General features: G+C 41.1%; 1 protein-coding gene across 16 annotated transcripts in view; it reads left to right on the top strand.

The window, feature by feature from the left end:
• The window catches only part of MAP2 (microtubule associated protein 2), a 331,690-nt gene that overhangs the window by 261,113 nt on the left and 49,257 nt on the right, over positions 1-21,320 (top strand). For 11 of the 16 annotated variants that reach the window (XM_089779819.1, XM_075933895.2, XM_089779816.1 and 8 more), the window contains 2 exons: positions 6,352-6,465; positions 8,469-8,546. In XM_089779819.1, the coding sequence (XP_089635945.1) occupies positions 6,352-6,465; positions 8,469-8,546 (192 nt within the window). The remainder of the gene's footprint in view (positions 1-6,351; positions 6,466-8,468; positions 8,547-21,320) is intronic. The other 5 variants (XM_075933896.2, XM_075933911.2, XM_075933908.2 and 2 more) reach the window with 3 other exon arrangements.

The raw sequence follows: 21,320 nt of genomic DNA on the forward strand, positions 1-21,320 counted from the left end.
GGATGTGCATCACCAATAGAAACACATGCTGCCAGCGATGGGCACTCTGCCAATCAGCTGGGTGGCATATAAATCTCTACTAGGTGGCCACCCAAGCACACAGATTACAGGGAATATTGGTTACCATCCTGATTTTGGTGACATTTTACACCCAGTTTGCACTGGGATATTTAATAGCACAAGATGCTGGGCAGGGGTAAAATTTTTTGCACCCCGTGTTTTATTTTACATGACCAAATAGACTGAGGCATGGGGCCAGATGCACCACTGGAGTCTGGTTAGCTCAGCACTGCTCTTTTCAAGTCAGCAAAGCTAGGCTACCTCGCAGCAGCAGAGGCCTGGCTTGTGACTCCTATTTCCTGTCGGCAAATGCTCCTCTCAAAAACAGGGTGGCTATCTGGTCTTCATGCCTTCACTGAGAATTGCAGTGCAGCAAAACAGAAATTCCCCAAGCCCCGTTTGCATTGCAAGTCAGTCACAGACAACAAATAGCAACTTTTCTTCTTCCCCTTGTTCAAGGAATTTATTGAGGATGTTTGTTTAGCTGAGAACTGCCACCTACTCGTCGTCTTCATTATTGGCTTATTTCCACGTTGGCACCAATTAGCGTTGGTTGCCTAGGAAACCGTTCTGCACTCTTGAGATTCCTGACAGGAGCTGTTCTGTGTGAAATGGTTTTGTTTTCCCCATTCCAGGAGCACACATGCAGCTCATTTCTTCACCATGCCTTTCTTGTGTTTGCCTAAAATGTAGCAAAATTCATAGAATCATAGAATCCTAGGGATGGAAGAGACCTCAGGAGGTCACCGAGTCCAGCCCCCTGCCGAAGGCAGGACCAACCCCAACTAAACTTGGGAGGGGGGCTGTTGTTTTCCCCTTTGGAGCTATTTGTATCTTTCCTTAACCCTATTTTAATTTCTGCTTGCAAATTATCAGCATGAATTCTCTTTCACTTGCATCCAAATCACTGTTAATGGCTTGTGAATACATGTGCTATCGGACTCAGACCTCTGTCTCTTTCCTTAGATCATTTTTCCCCTAAATTCCCCTTGCTAGCATCCCTCCCTTCCAAGTTCTTCCTGGAGCATTCATTGTGCCTTGCAGCTAAACTTCTGCCCGTACCATAGCGCAGCGGTTTTCAAACTTTTTTTTTTTTAATGACCCAGCTGAAGAAAATTGTTGATGCCTGTAATTCAACAGAATGTGACCGGAGTGTGGGCTCCGGGGTGGGGCTGAGGATGAGAGCTGTGGAGTGTAGGAGAGAGGGAGGGTCAGGGCCAGCCAGCAGCAGGTTCCCAGCCAATGGGAGTGCAGCGTTTGTGCTCAGGGCAGGGGCAGTGTACGGAGCCCTGTGGGCCCCTCCCCCACCCCACATCTAGGAGCTGAGCCTGCTACTGGCCACTTCTATGGCACAGCACAGTCAGCAGTGCCAGGACAGGCAGGGAGCTCCCTTAGCTGGTCACCTGCAACAACGAGACCCAATACCCAGCATTCCATGATCCCGTATTCAGTCATGACCTGTGGTTTGAAAACCACTTCCACAGATAGGTTGTATTGGTATAGAAAAGACACCGAATGGCCCAGTCCAGTACCTAGGTCTTCTGTGATGTGTCCTCTATCAGGAGACGGCAGGTTGCATTTCCACCAGAGTGGGTTCAGTGATCTAACATTCCTTTTCCATCTCTAAACCAATATTCTCCATCCCCATCTCAGGCAGACATCCCTGTCAGACTTCACATCATCCTTCACTTTGGATGTTGAATTGGCTTTTAGCACAAAAAGGCTCCTTCCCATGGCATCAACATCTTTATGACTGAAATCAGTGCACCAGACTCATAGGTGTAACCCCATTAAAGTTGTGTTGCCCATTTAGATGGGTGTCGGATGCAGGACGGTGATTTTAGCACTGCCTCCGGTATCCCAGAAAAGCGCTGCAATCTAGAAGTAGCCTCTCTCTCCATGCAGGGGAATCTTCTGATGGTGCGGAGGAAATGGCAGGGATGTTCCTAACCTTGGTTAAAGTTAAATGCTGGCAGAGCCCTGGTGGGGGTGGGGCGCAGTCAGCCCTTGCTCTCTGTCACATTCCAGAGGACTGCTCCAGGAGCCCAGGGTCAAGACAGAGTGATGTAAAAGCCAACTTTTCATTGGGTCCCTCTTGAGCTACTTTGACTGGGCCCCAAGATCTTTGACTGGGCCCACTATGTTTCAGTGCTTGCCAAAATGTACACAGAAAACCTCTGGGTTGGATTGCAACATTTCATTCAAGGGTGCTTGGAGATTGAGGGCATGGGAATAGCTCCCCCCCCCCCCTTACATGGTTTGCAAGAGGGCCTGACGCAACTGCAGTCTCTCTTTTTGTGGGGAAGCTGGGATTGCTCCCACTATGCTCCTCACAGGCACACAACACTCCCCTTCTCCACCCCCGCCGCACAAAGAACATTAGGAGACATGGCTACTCGCAGCCTGGTCGGTTTGCTCGGAACCGTGAACTCTACTGCTGTGGGAAGGATTGTGTGTCGCTGAGTCACCATCCCTCCCCAAGTTACCCATGATGCAGTGAGACGTCAGAGGCCCAGGCCTGGCACTCGGTTAGAACAGCCCAGGTTTGGGAATCTGCCTCACATCCTCAGCTGTGAAGACCAGTGCAGCGGATTCATTTAGTTTCTCCACAGTGGCCGTATTCTCCTTGGCTGTGTCTACACTGGCATGAATTTCCGGAAATGCTTAAAACGGAATACTATGCCGTTTTCAGTTTTTCTGGAAAAGGAGTGTCTACATTGGCAGGCTGCTTTTCCGGAAAAGCCCTTTTTCCGGAAAAGCGTCTGTGGCCAATGTAGACGCGCTTTTCCGGAAGAGTCCCAATCGCCATTTTTGCGATTAGGGCTTTCTTCCGGAAAAGACTACTGGGCTGTCTACACTGGCCCTTTTCCGGAACAGTGTTCCGGAATAAGGACTTATGCCCGAGTGGGATCAGAATAGCTTTTCCGGAATAGCGGCTGATTTTGTACAGTAGAGCATCGTTGCTATTCCGGAAATTCAAGGGCCAGTGTAGACAGCTCGCAGCTTATTCCGGAAAAGCGGCTGATTTTCCAGAATAAGTGGCCCAGTGTAGACACAGCCCTTGAGAGCTCCTTTTAGCGGCTTGACTGTTCAGTGGCCCCACCAACTGTTTAGCCAGCTTCCTATTTTTGATGTACTTAACAAATTTGCTCTTACTTTCTGAGTCTTTGCTGGCCTTCACATTCTTTTTGACCTTCCTAATTATATTTCTACCCTTCACTTGCCAGAGTTTATGCTCCTTTCTATTTTCCTTACTAGGATTTAACTTACCCTTTTTAAAGGATGCCCTTTTCCCTCTGACTGCTTCTTTCACTTTGTAGTTTATCCAGGGTAGCACATTGGTATATAAACACTTTTAAAAACTTTTAACTTTTTAGCTGTCAGCCATTATATGACATGTGATATTACATGTAACTGAATGGCAGACAGCTACTGTGGTTTGTTTGACTGTTTCTCATTAGATACGGTCTGTATTTTACCATCTTCCATCCTCTCTTCCTTACTAGGACATAGAACATCTTCATCAATAGCTCTTCCCCTAAGGTATGTCTCTGTATGAACCATGTGCTCCTCTGCACTGTTGGCTTTCTCCCAGCCCTTAGTTTAAAAACTGCTCTATGACCTTTGTAATGTTAAGTGCCAGCAATCTGGTACCATTTTGGTTTAGGTGGAGCCCATCCTTCCTGTGTAGGCTCCCCCTTTCCCAAAAGTCTCCCCAGTTCCTAATAAATCTAAACCCCTCCTCCCTACATTCCTGGGGCTCATTCCTTTGTTGATGTTTTGTTTTTATCAGGAGGTGTTTCTGATTTGAAGTTTAAAGAATGTTACGTGTATCTGGAATCTGTAGTGCCTTCAAGAAACTCATGTTGAGACACTCAGTACCTGCTGCTGTCATTTCAGTGGCAAAAAAAAAAGGAAGACAATATGTTTGCAGTTAAACAGGTGGTAGGGGGGAGAGAGCAGGAAATTTCTGAAGACTCAAAGCTTCCATGATGCTGGCATGATGTACATAACATAAGAACATAAGGACTCTAATAGAGTTTAAAGAGAAGCTAGATAATTTCTTGGAGGTTAGGTCCATAAAAGGCTATTAGCCAGGGGATAAAATGGTGTCCTTGGCCTCTGTTTGTCAGAGGCTGGAGTGGGATGGCAGGAGACAAATCGCTTGATCATTGTCTTCAGTCCACCCTCTCTGGGGCACCTGGTGCTGGCCACTGTCGGCAGACAGGATACTGGGCTAGATGGACCTTTGGTCTGACCCAGTACGGCCGTTCTTATGTTCTTATGGATGTAACCAGTTAGCCATGTAGAATTGGCCTCAGTGTCCAAAAGTAAGTCTCACCTGCTGACAGGAATAGTGGGAAATAGAGCGTTTATATACATTCATTATGGCTGGGAGTAGAAAGGAGTATGGATGTTGATGAGCCAGGGAGTGTAGATAGATAAGCAGATGTGGAACCCACGACTGTTCTCTGAATGTTGAGTGCTTGCTTGCGTGACTGACTGTATTTTTGTCTCACCTAGACCCCCCGTGCTAGACGCTGTACACACACAGAACAAGAAGACAGTCTCTGTCCTAAAGTATTTACAATCTAAGTATAGGACAAAATAGAGATAGAGCTGGAAAGAGAGAGTTAAGAAGTACAAAGAACCAATGAGATAGTATTGGCCAAGGTGGAAGCTCTGTGGTCAGCACACCAGAAGCCAAAACATTCTCCAATTCTTTTCGGGCTCATGGTGAAGTCAAGTTTCCAAGAGGGTTTTGAAAGAGGGTAGTAAATTAGCTTTGCAGTTGTTTCCGGGAGCCCCTCCCAAATGGGAGGACTGCATGGGAGAAAAGACAAATGTGTATCTATTTTGTAAATAGCTCTGTTATTGGATACATGAACTATCCAATTTACTGCTTTTCTAAAGACCGGATTTTTAAATATATTTAGGCACCTAATTTTAATTTATCTCAGTGGGATTTAGGTGCCTAAATACCTTTAAAATCTGGTATCCAAATCCCAAAATGTCTTGAAAATCCCATCCTCAGTAACTAAAAGCAAACAAGATGTCCATGTTGTAAGTAGCACAGAATGGATTTCTTCACCATTTTCTCGTTGCTGTGTCGTACAAAGCAATAGATGCTGCGCTTCAACAGTATCCAACTAATTTCTCTTCAGTGATCTTCATCTGCTGATAGCATTGGCAGTTCCATCAAAATGAATGTGCTGGATGTGAAACCATACGGGGCATTCAGAGTGGAATAAGATTCTGAACCAAAGCCCTTTCCAGTGAAAAGACTTCTGTTGACGTCACTGGGCTTTGGATCGGTCCCTGAACTAGGGGCATGTTGGCCACATTAAAAAGATGCGCAGGAGCGGGAAGGAGGATGCAGAGATTTCCGGCATATGTAAGGATCAAAATCAATTGCATTCCTAGCACTAAGGAGAGCAAAGTGACTCCTCCCTCTGTGCTCCTCCACTGGTAGACAACATTCCGAAGGGAGTGGGGAGAAGTGGGGTCATGACCCTACCTCAGCACCCCTCGACACGAATCTGCTCCTCTGGGGGGCAGTATCATTCTGCACAGACTTTTGCTTTTGGCTGAGCTTCAATGGCAGGACTGAGTGGGCGGGAGGCACAATCTGCACCTTGCACACATTGCGATGAACCTCCATCATCCCAGACAGTGGTATCAAATGGAGAATATTTGCATGAGCTCAGATTTGCAATTTCAATATCGGGTGGCCTGTAGGTTGCAGCTTGGAGAAATTATACATTTCTGTGTTGTTGAAAAGTCATTAGCTCGTCTTTAAGTCCCACATCAACATATCCATCAATGTCTTTAGGTTCAGTGACCTTGGAGCATACCAACTGTATGCTAATAAAAGAAAATACAATCAAAAGTGCTTGTAAAAATACAGATAAGTCAGTATATTAGAGGCTAGAAAATCCATCTCAGCTTGTCATCCTGGCCATGAAAATACCATGCTTGCAAAATTGCCCATGAAAAATCTTCCTGGACAGTTAATAAATTACTACTTTAAAATTCTGCAATTCCTACATCTATCTTCCATATCAGAAATGAGAAGCCATGATTAACAGGAATGTCGAATGCTGTCCTCGCTCCCTGGATTTAGAATGACTTTTACATTTCTAGATTCTCAACACCCAGCAGTTCACTCTGAGGGAGGGCTGTTCCTGAGATCTTCTGGCTCTGGATGTTTGAGCCAGACTATATTTCGGTTTTTAAAATCTCTCTCTTAATACATATTTTTTTGGTTTGTTAATTTTGCTCCTATCACAGAGGAAGTGTCTGCAAGGATAGTCCAAGTAGTAACAGCTGAAGCTGTAGCAGTCCTGAAAGGTGAACAGGAAAAAGAAGCACAGCACAAAGATCAGCCTGGACCATTACCTTTAGGTAAAACAAGGCATTTGCAAGAGTGGTGAAGGTATCTCCGTATGTGCCAATGTATATAAATAGAGCTATTAATATCAAGTCACAATATATAATGCATATAGATGTGCTGATATTAATGGATTAAGTATAGAACCCTGAGATAAATTCTGTCACCAGGCAATAAATAAAATTCCACACTTCCCTCATTTAACATGTTCCTTTGACTGCCCTCACTGGCCCGCTCCTCACAAATCCATCTCACACCAGGTCTGTATTACATTCTCTGAGCATCTTCAACCATTGCTATTAATGTGTTTATTATGGTAGCGGCTTGTTCACTGAGTTGCAATTTTGCCTCCTTCAGCAAAAGCACTTGGCACATGCCCGATTTTAAGCATGTGCCTAAGCCCCATTGGGATCAATGGAATTTAAGCATGCACTCAACTCCTTTCCTGAGTTGGGACTAAGTGAGGGCAGAACTAAGCAAGCATCCTGTATGTTGAGACATTCTTCAGCATCCTCTGAGAAACAACATAATATGTGCAATGAGTTCTGTTACAGTGGCTGCAGGTATGAAAGTGTGTCGGTGAGTTATTTACATGTGGTTGTATGGTCTGTACAGGTTGAACCTCTCTAGTCAGGCATTCTTAGGACCTGACTGGTGCTGAACCAGAGAAATTGCCGAACCGTGGAAGGGCATTATTGTCTATCAGTGTTCCTAGCACTTCCACTGCTTACTGGGCTCTTAGAAGACATTTGGGGTAAATTAGAGCTAACAGATAACAGCACAGAACACTGAGAGACTGGTGGCTGTAAACAAACTTTATGGTACCGCGGCAAACTTGGCCTCACCCACGATAAAAGTGGACATCCAGCTAACTAAAATCATGCTGGACCACGGATGTTACTGGACCAGAGTGTTCTGGTCTAGGGAGGTTCATCTTGTATGGTAATCGAAAAAGCCAGTCTCAAGAGGCAATATTTGAAGGACTAGGTCTGGTCCAAAATCATTGATGTCAACTAGTCTTTTCCTTTATTTAATTGGTCTGGGGGATCAAGCCCTACATCATAAATTGAGAGCTAGTTAGCCTAGTTACCTGCTGGAATCGTTTTCAGCCCAGGAAATACTGTGGCATAAGTTCTGAAAATCTGGTAGATTCTAGTGCTGACTCTAAAGAAATACACACTATTTATGTGACATCAGATACAGATGCAGATGCAGATGCAGATATATTTAAGAGTTACCTTAGTTAGGGCTTAATCTTGCTGCCCATAAAGCCAGTGACAAAACTTCCTCTGACTTCAGTGGAAACAGAATAAGACCCTTAATTGGGAATTAATCTAAACCTTAGAAGATTAGACTTCTATACAGTGACTTTCTCTGATTAAATACCATGATCAGATGGTTGACAGAAGTTCCCTGTTGTGTTCCTTGCTTAGCGATGCGTTCAGCTGGTAGCTTTCATACTTTTAGAAGGAACATTTGCATATATTATGTAGCTAGCCGTGAACACAGCAGAAATTTAAAAAAATAAAAATCCAGGTTCTAATCATGTAAGAACTCAGCAAAGTGCTGTTAGTCCAGCTTTCGAAAGGTAAATTAAGCATGGGATTGGGTGACTATTTCTCCCTTCTCCAGTTTATCAACACAAACCTATGAAATCTGTTATTTAAACATGTTGCCATCATATTGTGAATGAAGCTTTCTCAAGAGCATGTATGAACAATAGTATTGATCTGGCTAACAGATGGGACACAAACACAAAGGAGTGATAATTTTATATTTTATTTTATATCTGTTGTACCCTGGTACCAGACTCGAATGTATTGCAAGGTTTTCCTTTGATTATGGTCCTGAGATAATGCATTGGAAAAAGGCATTATAAGTGAAAATCCATGAGGCACAACCTCCATTGAAGTATTCTCCGAACAGGCCAGAATTGCAGCTTGTACTCAGCCTCTAATGGTCGCGCAGAAATTAATTTCTGTATCTCATTTTCTCATTTCCATTGTTCAATCTCTAGCAGTTGAAGAAGCAGCTAATCTCCCTCCTTCCCCACCTCCATCACCAGCCTCAGAACAGATGGGAACCCTGGAGGACGGTAAGTGTCCACGGGACTTTTCAGAGAATGTCTGTTAAGGAAGGGAACAACCACTCATATGGGGGAAGGGAGAGGAGGCACGCAATAATAAGCAGAAATACTTCTTGCCAGCTGCAGCTTAAAAAGTAAGCATTCTCCAGCAATGAAGTGCCCTCTGGAAACTGTGTGTGACACACAAATGAGATACTTACATATACACAAAAAATAACCATTAATAGATGTTAAAAGCCAAGTTGTCTAACTAGTGAGATTTTCCAAGTGTGGGCACTGAACATGGTGTTAAAATATTGATTACCATAGTCTGTTAAGATGCGTGTAGTTGAAAATTAACCAGCATTAATGTTGTCTCACAATCCAAGTCCATGCAAGCAAGGAGATTCAGAGTTAGATGATTCCTTCTGCTTTCCAGCTTTAACTCATATTTCTGTGCCTTGGTGTATCTGGGGATTCTATACAAAGGGGCCAACATGACATTTTTAGTCTAAAAACAAATTATACTCTCTGATCCACACAGTAGTACTCATCTTCAGTAACCCACATTCTGCTGATGCTGAAGCCATAATTCAGAAAGCAAATACTCATGTGCTTAACCCCCACAGAAGTGACATGCCTAACAATAAGGCCATGATTATATGTTTTGCTGAATAGGGGTGGCCTGCTGAATCAGGGCCTGTGTATCTGAGAGTACATCTACACTGCAAGCTTCTTTTGAAGGAAGCTCTTTTGGAAGAGATCTTCCGAAAAAACTTCTTCTGAACGAGAGCGTCCGCACTTCAAAAGCGCATCGAAAAAGCGATCTGCTTTTTTGAAAGATAGCGTCCACACTCATTGGACGTTCTCTCGCATGTAAGCTGCAATTACTATGGATGGAGTGGCCACCAGGGCACCTGTGCTTTTTCCTGGAGGCCTCTTATTTCAAAAAACTCCCTCTTCTGCATCCACACACACCTTTTTCTGAAAGAGCTCTTTCAGAAAAGGCATTCTTCCTCATAGAATGAGGTTTACCAGTGTCAGAAAAACCCCTGCATTCTTTCAATTTTCTTTCAAAACAATGCAATAGCAGTGTGGACTTAAATGAAGTTTTCAGAAAAATGGCCGTTTTTCCGAAAAAACCCTGCAGTCTAGACACACCCTGATTCTCCCATTAATCTTAGCAGAGGAAGAGTAGAATATTACTTCTGAGCCCTACCATATGGATCTGAAGAATTTGGCCCTGTGAATTCTCTTGTCTTCGTGAACTAAATGAAACATTTGGCAGTATCATGATATTAATATAGTTTTTATATATCAACTATCTTTTCATTTTATTAAAATGAATATCTTGAAAATTACTGTGTCATGGAAATACGCTGTTACTGTCTGTTGAATACATGCCATGTGTGATATAACCTATAATCTGTACTAGTGTTGGAAATGTGTATTCTTTGTGTGATGTTATATGTGCTAGCTCTGAGTTTAATGTGGCATTCTGAAATTAGGCACTTTTTTATACCCAAACTCCATGAGTTTTGAGTCAATCCATCTCCTAAATACATTGCCAAATGTCACATCTTTAGGTACTTTGTATTGAAAATACTTACCGGGCATGTGCCATAACCAATAGATACACTTTGATTTCTTGGTCCTTGTTATCATAACATTCACATTCCTGGTGCTAACCACATGTTACAATGTCAGCTCAACACACTGCTCACAGGTAATGGTAATCAAATAAAAGCCATCAGAACAAAAAAAAACCACCCTATTATTATTAAACGCTGGCAAAGGTTTTTAGAATTGTTAGGGGAATTTTGATTATTTCAATGCTCTTTTTGTGTTGATTTATTTGATTATCTTACTGTTCAGGGGTGTGCTTTTGGATTTTTGGTAACAGAATGAAAGGCTTCAGATCAATTTTAATATCCCAACTTTGTGCTGGGTTTGGAACTGGCTTTGCACCATTTTCATTCACCATATTATTGCTTATTACTTTGAGGGATTTATACATTAAAAAAATTGACAGAATGTTATGGGTTAATCTCTTGCCAAATGTCTTTTAAATGGAAATCATTTTGTTAGTTGTATCAATGCAAGGAAGTGACAGAACAAGTCTCTTTGATCTAGTAGACCCAGTTCTGCAAATGACTCAGAAAATCACTTAACTTCCTTGTGTTTCTTTTTCCTCCTATGTAAAAATGAGATAATGCAGCTTGCTTCCCTACCTCACAGGGGTGTTGTGAGGACTATAGAGTCAATGACTGTAGAGTGGTTGGAAGATGTAATGCATTATATACTTGCTACATTCATGTTGTTTGCTTTAAAGGTTGGTTTTAAAAAAATGTTTCTTGACAAATTTTTCTGCTAACTTTCCATTTTCATTGTACTTCTCTATAACCTCCTGAAAACACAGGTTTATAAGGGAAATATTGACAGAGCTCCTAAATAATACAAGCTCCTCATTTATGTTGGGCTCTTGGGAGGTGGTTCATATAAGAGTTAGTTGGCAGGAAAAAACCCAGCGGAAATGCTTGTAAAAAAATTGTCACCACAAATTTTGTCTAGTTTTCCATTGAAAGCTGAAAAGTTTCAAATAGCTCTACATAATATTGTTTTGTACATCTTTCTGTGCAGTAGGCCTTGATTTAGCAAATCTCTTATTCACCTGTTCTATTGATCTAGGCTTTATAGCTATATTGAACTTTTGTTGCCCGAAGTCGGGATTGCTTGATAATGTTAACGACTAATAAACCAAAGGATGCACCAATTAATCAAGCAAAGCTCCTATGGACTTTAATGGGAACTTTGTATGAGTGAAGACTGCAAGGTTTGACCCGTTGTGGATAGTACCTCTTTAAACCCTCAGGACCTACTGCTACACAGTTGTCTGTGTGAATCTTTTTTCTGTCTGTCTGCTCTGTGGAATGCAGTGATAGTTACAAAATTAATTCAGTTCTGAAATTGTTGAACAAAAATGATAAACCCATCTGGTAGCTCTGTGTATATACCTTCCTTTTCCTTTTGCTGTTGTTGTTGTTATTTTCCTTTTGAATGTTTTGCAAATGCTGTTGTCATTGCGTTGCATTGCTTGGAAACCAAAAAAGATTCCTTTCGTCATATCAGGGTTGAAATCACTGCATTGTAGACATGACAAAGGTAGATGTGGCCAGCCATGCAGCAAACACAAATTAAAAAAAAAAAAGAAAGAGAAAAGAGAAAGGGAGAGAGATTTCTGGGTCACATATACTTCAGGAGAGAAAAGAGTCAGTGAATGAGGGTAGATTCTTTCATTCAGCCACAGATAAACATTCAGATGAGCAGGTCTCTTTGCAGTACTGCTGGAGGTAAGATAACTAATTCACTCTTACTGAAATTATTTTGGTGATGGTAAATATTCTAATGTGATTTTTTTTCCAGAAGTTGAAATTTTACCAAGCGCTGTCCAATTGTTTTATCAAAAGGAGTTGGACAAACAGTGCTGCTGCTACTATTGCTGCTTTGTATTGTTGTCCTATGTAACAAATGAATCTAAATGCTTTTGATAGACTAGCCCACATTTTAAAGTATGTATTTTGGAATAAGCTTTTTTAAACCAAAATATGTATATTTTACAAATTGAAAGGAACCAAGTACTGTAAACAGATTATTTCCAGCTAAAGGGGACTTTCTAAACTGTTTTCAAAAGAAACCCATAAGCTAAAACTGAATTAGCCTTTGGGTAAAAAAAAATTATCATAGACTTTAAAATATATTATCTTTTTGCCTGAGCATTAAGGTGAAAGGGAATTGTTTAGAAGAGACCAAAATAAGGAAGATTACATTCTTGTTAAGAAATAATTAAGAAAGCAAATAAATCAGATTAGCATTTAAAAACATTATTTCCCTTCTTAAGAAATTGTCCTGTGATAATTTTTAAAAATATCTTTACTAAAGCTGTTATGAGTGAACAATACAGCTCTACAAAAAACCTAAAACTAAAACACAAAAACAACAATATAAGTCATTACAGACTTTGATAAAACGGTAGTTCCATTCATATTTCAGAGAGCAGGGCCTGTATTTTCTTGGCTATAGGCAGTTAACAACGTTTGAAGTGGGTAGATGTTCTCTGATGTCTTCATTTTTAACAGACAAATAGTCACCTGGACCATGCCCTCCCACATTACTTTGTGGTCCTGCAGGCCTCTTCCCTTCCCATTCGTGATGATGTAACAACCCTGGGTGGTAACTACCTGCTAGTTGCGATTAGTCCTGCCTTGGGCAGGAGGCTGGACTTGATGACCTCCTGAGGTCTCGTCCAGTTCTATGATTCTATAGGGATTCCTTACATAGAAAAATAGTATTAGGAATTGTTTGGTAAGTCAGCAGTTCTCAGCACCCACCTAACTGCTCCTGTGGAAATTTTACTATTGACTTCACTGAGAGTGAAGTCAGACACATGCTGAGCATTTCTGACAAACATGCCTTTTAATGTATTTTCTTTGGTGCCTTTCATGCGTTTTAGCTGTTAAGTACAATGAGGATCACTGTTTGAGAACTTCTGCAGTAAAGACTTATGTCTGGTAGAGGTTGAACCTCTCTAGTCTGGCACCCTCAGAACTAGGGGTCACCAAATTAAATTAATAGGTGGCAGGTTTAAACAAACACAAGGAAGTTTTACTTCATGCAGCACACAATCAACCTGTGGAACTCCTTGCCAGAGGAGATTGTGAAGACCAGGACTTTAACAGAGTTCTAGAAAGATCAAGATAAATTCATGGAGGTTAGGCCCATCAATACTAATTAGCCAGGCTGGTGTAGGAATATTGTCCTTAGCTTCTGCTTATCAGGGGTTGGAAATGGATGACAGGAAAAGGGATGACTTGATGATTTACTGTTTCTGTTCACTCCCTCTGGGGCATCTGGCATTGGCCACTGTCAGCAGATAGGATACCGGGCTAGATGGACCTTTGGTCTGACCCAGCATGACCATTCTTATGAATCAGAGAATTTTCCGAACCATGGGAGGTAAATATTGTCTAGCAGCATTACCAAGACTTCCACTGTTTACTAGGCTCTTAGAAGATATTTAGGGGTAAGTTAGAACTAAACAACAGCACAAAACTCTGAAAGCCAGGACTGGTGGCTGTAAGCAAACTTTATGGGACCGCGGGAAATGTGGCCACACCCATGATAAGTGGACATCTGGCTAACTAAAATCATGCTGGACCATGGATGTTGCAGGAGCAGATAGTGCCAGACTAGGGAGGTTCAACCTGTATTGTCAAAGGAGCATGAGGGAGTTAGGCAATCATCTTCCATTGACATTCAGTACAAGTTCAGTACCTAGCATCTCAACCTGTGATCTAAAATCACATGACTAATGAGCTTAGATTTAGCAATGTCAGTCTCCTCCATCTATCTGTTTCTTATCACTGAAATATCATTTATCTTCTCAGAATCTACCTCTTGAAGAGAAAGTAAGAGCAAAACATTATCTGAATATTTAACTAAATATATTTATCACTGAAAAAGAATTTAACAAATATTACTGAACTATAGTCGCAAATGACATTTCATCTATTTGGCTCCATGGCCTTTATCAAGTGTGCTGGTTTTTGAACATCATCAGTTGTTACAGCAGTGAAAATCTGGTTAACTTGCATAATAACCCATAAGGTTTTAGTTATACCCGATTCATAAAAACTTCTATCACACATTCACTTCTATACCTCCCTATTACGGTAGCGAAAGCAATGAAGCACATACTTAACTTTGACTGGACTTCAGTTCAAACTTAAGCACATACTTAACAATACTCGTGAATAATAATGCTTTCTTCAATTGAGACTTTAATCAAAATACTAAAATGAACAGGAAATTAGCGAGTGAATTAGCTGTCTTAGCAATTCAATTAATATACACATCACAAGTCCCTGATTAGTGTACATTAGCGGCATCCTTTCCCAACATGCAAGAAAGCCTTTGTAAAGGCATCAAACCTATTTGTTCTTTGTTTCATTTGAAAGCTTTGGAAACCTACAGAAACCTAGAATTGTCATTAGTTCCTATCATAGAATCATACAGCTGGAAAAGACCTCAGAAGGTCATCAAGTCCAGCCCTCTGGTCTAGGTAGGACCAATCCCAACTAAATCAACCCAGCCAGGGCTTTGTCAAGCTGAGACTTAAACACCTCTAGGGATGGAGACTCCACTACTTTCCTAGGTAACCCATTCCAGTGCTTCACCACCCTCCTAGTGAAATAGTTTTTCCTAATATCCAACCTGGACCTCTCCCACCGCAACTTGAGACCATTGCTCCTTGTTCAGCCATCCGTCACTACTGAGAACAGCCTCTCTCCAGCCTCTTTGGAACCTCCCTTCAGGAAGTTGAAGGCTGCTATCAAATACCCCCTCACTATTTGCTTCTGCAGACTAAACAGACCCAACTCCCTCAGCCTCTCCTCATAGGTCATATGCTCCAACCCCCTAATCATTTTGGTTGCCCTCCGGTGGACCCTCTCCAATGCGTCCACGTCCTTTTTGTAGTGGGGGGCCCAGAACTGGACACAATACTCCAGATGTGGCGGCTTGGACCTGAGCGCCTCTTACTGATTGTGCTATCCATACATCCTCTTTTGACATAACCTTGGCACAGATCACCAATTCGAAAAGTCGTTTTCCAAGCAAGTAGCACAGCCCGCCATCCCTGCTGATGTTTTGATCATTGGATGTAACGTTTCTTTGGAAAGTTGATTTTCCTGAAGCTCATTCAGATTTTTTCTTCAGTGGGGGAGGCAGTTTTGAAAAGAGCAGTCGTTAACGTCCGTCACATAGCCATCTTGCTCCATATTCATCATTGATGTCACTCAACAGACTTACAGCAGAAGGCCTACATGAATGTGACCTGCCAGTGGATTAACACATAGATACTTGCAGGATCTTACAGCATTTTGCATACTCGGAGTAATTTATTAGTAGGAAATACTTTTAAAAGAATAAGCAGCAAAAGAATCCTAAACATTTTACCCCACTGTTGATGCTGATAACCTGTTTGCCCTGTGTTAAAATGGTCCATTTAAAGCAAACACTGTGGGATACTGATAGATATAGTCTCAACAGAGACTTTGCACACTGCACATAACCAGACATTATTTTGTGGACAGAAATGATATAAAACAGTATGACTCAGAATCTTAACTTTGGATAATCTTCCTTTCTAAAGCAAAATACTGCAGATTGGAGCTAATGGTATTGTGGCTAATTAATAGTTTGTGCTCCCATTGTAGGCCCACATGCTGCATTCTTCCTGCAGCAGGAAGGAATAAATATCATTATATCACAAGTCAGTTGCTACCACTTTGCTGCAGAAAGCAAAAAGCATCTAATTAAAAATAATAGAGGTTGGGTTCTCGTGGTGTACTGTAAAATGAATCCTGCATGTGAATGCATTTTTAATGCCTAAAATGTTTACTAGCAAAGAGATTCTTCAGCTGCACATACATTTCAAAAACCCATGCTTGGAAAATTAATATAGATGGATGCAAAATATAAGTTTATGAAGACAAGGAAAGACATTGGAGACCTTGCTCAGAATCTAAATCCCCAAACCTGCCAGTGCTTAAGCAGGCAAGTAAGTATCTGGAGAACCAGAGCGTATAATTGTAAGTGAAGTGCAGGTTGCATGACATAGTTCTTATATATACAGTTTGTTCCATTATGTTTATACATGTATCTGCAAAAAATATTCAAGAATTTTAAATACAGGTCACCATTTGAAATCTGCAAATCAACTGAGGAACTTAAGCCAAATGACTAATTAGGATCCTAAAGCCTGAAGATTAATTTAAAACTGCCTACTACTTGCTATGAAAAAACCGAGAGCCATTATAAATGGAAACCATCATATTTTATTATTATGACCTTAATGGTGCTACTAATAATCCCTGACATATATATATTTGGTGGGAAAATGCTATATAAAAACTAGGAAATAATAATAATTAATAATAAATCATACATTTTCATGTGCTTACAAAGCTTGTGTATTTGCATGTAGATATATCTTACATATGTACACAGGCACACACAAAGTATCGTTTTATTTTTTGTAGTAAGCAGAAAATGTGTCATCCTCTTCTAAAAAAACAACAGAATATTAGCCTGCGTTATCTTTAGAGATTTCTCTTTACTCAGCCTATAATATTCAATGATATTTTGTCCCATATTCCCCTTATGTGGCTATAGTTGCATGTTGAGATAGTAGCTGCAGCAGTTAATCATGTGCTTTTGCTGTCATTTGATCAGGAATAGGCATCTCTTAAATAAGCAATGGTAGCCTCCCCATCATAGAACACTTGCTTAGAGAGTCACAGGAATGGTACAGTTAATGTCAACACAAGTTCTCCTCCTCCTTTATTGACGACAGTTTTTGCATGAGATTACTTCTTTAATGCTGTGAGATAAATCACCCATATGGTAAAAAAGTGAGATTTGAACGACCTTGAAAAATTGCTTAATAGAAGTAGGATAAAATTTACTAGTGCAAAATGCAAGATCCGGCATTTAGGAATTAACAAGAAGAAATTGTATTATAATCTGAGAGTTTATCAGATGGATGCCCCAGAGGAGGAGAGAGACCTGGGTGTACTGGCTGATCACAAGATGACGATAAGCTGCTAAATGGATGCAACCATGAAAAAACCTATTGCAATCCTAAAAGACTAAAGGAGAGTGGAGACAGTAAAGTATTATTATTGTTTTACAAGGCACTGGTGAAACCTCCTCCAGAGCTGTGTGCAGGGTCATCCCTAGGGCAGTGTTGGGTCTGAGATAGCCCCTGCTCTGCCACAGGCCCCACGCCACCTATTTTCTCACCTGCTCTGTCCCAGCTCCACCTCCACTCCTAGAATGGTCTAGGTGGAGGAACGGGGGTCTGGATGCAGGGGGTCTTGGTCCATCCAAGACTTTTTAAGTGCACATCAGATGAGATCAGTAGTTTGTTGCCAAATGGAGGGAGGGCGCATATGACAAACACCACAAATGCACTTTAAATAATGACTTATTTCATTTGCAAAAATGAGGACATTTATGGTTGGTCAAAACCCGGATTCTCTTTGTGCAAAGCATCATATTTTTCCCGTTAACCTGTGGCTTACACCTGCCTGGATACTCTCTCGAAATCTCTTTAGTGCTAGATTATTCAATCCTGCTTTACATCACTGAGCCTCCCTTATGGTAGCAGACCCACTGAAGTTAATAAGGCCCATGGCGTGCTCCAGAACACAGATCTGGATGACTTTGGTGGGCAGCTAGCTTGCTTTCTCACCCATTTGGAACTGAGAACAATGTTTGTACACGACTGTTAGAAAAATGCTAAACTTTAACTGGTTTGCTTAATTTCTTCATTGCAGAAATGGGGTGGGGTTGGGTTCAGGACCCTATATCAAAGAAGGAGACAAAAGAAAAATTGTTTTTGCAAGTGTCATGCTGGCAGAAAAGCCAACGAGTAATAAACAGTTACAGATAGTGACTGAAGAGTACATCCTATGTATAAAGTGGTTAACTAGTCACTAGTTATCACACTCGAGGAATGGTCAACCTTAGACTCAATTCTAGTAGTGAGAAAACTAAAATTTGAGTTCCTCGTGAGATCACTAAAGTTCAGTGTGCACCATAAACAATGTGAAATCTCAGATCACACTTGTTCTATTTAATACGTTTGATAGTTGGCTATTTATTTTATTGCAGCTGCTTTATTCGTTAACCTGTGTTACTAAAAACTCCTCCTGATATCAGTAGCTGAGAGGATACACTGTTCTAATGCAGTGGTTTTTAACCTCATTGGCCCTGTTACCCCTTAAGCTTAACCAATAAACCAAAATTACCGCCTCCTCCTTTTTAAAATGGCAATAGACAACAAGAAAATTATGATTAATCATTTCATTGTATTTCGTTTTCTCATACATTATGTTGAACCAAATTGAGAACCTATTGTATTTTAAACTTATTACCTCCTGAAATATGCTAAATTATCCCTCAAGGTGCATGCTCATTTAAATCTCCGAAGTCATAAATAACAAAGAAAAAAATTGCTGTATTTAAATCTCATCAAAATTATTTTATTTCTCACCAGAAAAAAAACGCAGGTTAAGAGCCACTGCTCTAATGTTTCACAGGGGGATGACTAACCCCTTCATTCCAGTGCATTGGAAAACTCCCAGCAGAGATCCAGGTCAGCTATAGGAACGTGGCAATGCAAAATAAGGGCAGGAATAGATACTAAAAGAAATTGCTTAAAGGCAGCTGTACATAGGAGTATTTTAACACAGGAAAGAGAGTCTCCAGCTTTTAAAACAAGCTTCTTTCTTTGGGTTAAGTTGTCATGTATTGATGTGCGGAGAGGTTTCAAAAACAAACACAATAGCTACCAAAGCACAGGGAATTGATTTTTTTAAATGAAAATAGCTTTTTTTGATTTTGTACTTTCAAAAGTTTCCACTATTTTTGAAGGGCTTATACAACTTGGAACTGGGATACACTGGGGTTACTCTCTACTCTCTATGCTTGTAACTTCCATTGACTCCCATACAAGTTGCGAATTGTGAACTGAGTGTAGCAGATAGCCCTTCTATAAGGAAATCATATGCACACACTTGGAAGGTAATAAAGTGATAGGGAATACAGTGAACCCTCGTTTATCGCGGTAGATAGGTTCCAAACCCGACCGCGATAGCTGAAAATCCGCGAAGTAGGGACACCATATTTACGTATTTATTTAACATGTATATTCAGACTTTTAAAACCCTCCCTTTACGTAGTACTGTTAACAAACCACCCTTTAATGTACAGAACACTTAATGCATGTACTACAGTACCTTAAACTAAAACAGGCACAAATATTAAAAAAATCCGCGATATAATTCTTTTATAATATATACATACGTAATGAAAAAAGTCCGCGAAGTCGTGAATCCGCGATGGTCGAACCGCGAAGTAGCGAGGGCTCACTGTAGCCAGCATGGGTTTGTGAAGAACAAGTCATGCCAAACTAATCTGATAGCTTTCTTTGATAGGATAACGAGCCTTGTGGATAAGGGAGAAGCGGTGGATGTCATATACCTAGACTTTAGTAAGGCATTTGATACAGTCTCGCATGATATTCTTATTGATAAACTAGGCAAATATAACTTAGATAGGGCCACGATAAGGTGGGTGCATAATTGGCTGGATAACCGTAGTCAGAGAGTTGTAGTTAGCGGTGCTAAATCCTGCTGGAAAGGGATATCTTCATCAATGACGTAGATATTGGGATAGAGAGTACGCTTATTAAGTTTGCAGATGATACCAAACTGGGTGGGGTTGCAACTTCTTTGGAGGATAGGGACATAATTCAAAATGACCTTAGCAAGTTAGAGAAATGGTCAGAGGTAAACAGGATGAAGTTTAATAAAGAGAAATGCAAAGTGCTCCACTTAGGAAGGAACAATCAGTTCTATACATACAAGATGGGAAGCGACTGTCTAGGAAGGAGCATGGCGGAAAGGGATCTCGGGGTCATAGTGGACCACAAGTTGAATATGAGTCAACAGTGTGATGCTGTTGCAAAAAAAGCAAATATGATTCTAGGTTGTATCAACAGGTGTGTTGTAAGCAAAACTCGTGAAGTCATTCTGCCGCTCTACTCTGCACTAGTTAGGCCTCAGCTGGAGTACTGTGTCTAGTTCTGGGCGCCACATTTCAAGAAAGATGTGGAGAAATTGGAAAGGGTACAGAGAAGAGCAACAAGAATGATTAAAGGTCTAGAGAACATGACCTATGAAGCCAGGCTTCATGAACTGGGCTTGTTTAGTTTGGAAAAAAGAAGATTAAGGAGGGACATGATAGCGGTTTTCAAATATCTAAAAGGGTGTCACAAGGAGGAAGGAGAAAATTTGTTCCTCTTGGTTTCTGAGGACAGGACAAGGAGTAATGGGCTTAAAGTACAGCAAGGGAGGTTTAGATTGGACATTAGGAAAAAATTCCTAACTGTCAGGGTGGTCAAATATTGGAATAAATTGCCAAGGGAATCTCCCTCTCTGGAGATATTTAAGAACAGGTTAGATAGACATCTGTCAGGGATGGTGTAGACGGAGCTTGGTCCTGCCTTGGGGGCGGGGGGCTGGACTCGATGACTTCTCGAGGTCCCTTCCAGTCCTATGATTCTATGATTCTATGAACTAAGAATGCATTTTGAATTCACATATATGTATGATGCTTGGGTACTGTTATTATAAGCATTAAAAGTGACAGGAAATAAATACATAAACAATACCTTAAATTAATGTAAACCTCATGTCTTCCATTGTTTAGCATGGCTGGTTTCATCCACTTCATTGTCTGGCATGGTTCAGTGGGTTTCAACCTGTGGTCTGTGGCTCGCTGGGGGCCCTCAGAGGATGTCAACGATTTCTTCATGAATCTGCACCTCAATTCACAAAATTTTTAAGAGTCTACACATGGAAAAAGGATTGAAAACCACCGACCTTGTAGCTTGATGTGTCCACGCACCTGTCCGTCTGTCTTATCTGACCTTTGTCTGTCCAGTTCTCCCGGCAGTTTCTTCCTCTGTGTGGCTGTGTCTACACTGGCATGAATTTCCGGAACTGCTTAAAACGGAATACTATTCCGTTTTCAGTTTTTCTGGAAAAGGAGCGTCTACATTGGCAGGCTGCTTTTCCGGAAAAGCCCTTTTTCCGGAAAAGCGTCTGTGGCCAATGTAGACGCGCTTTTCCGGAAAAGAGCCTCGATCGCCATTTTCACGATCGGGGCTTTTTTCCG

This window comes from Pelodiscus sinensis, chromosome 7 (assembly GCF_052426305.1).
Source record: "Pelodiscus sinensis isolate ZL-2025 chromosome 7, ASM5242630v1, whole genome shotgun sequence".
In the NCBI taxonomy this organism is placed as follows: Eukaryota; Metazoa; Chordata; order Testudines; family Trionychidae; genus Pelodiscus; species Pelodiscus sinensis.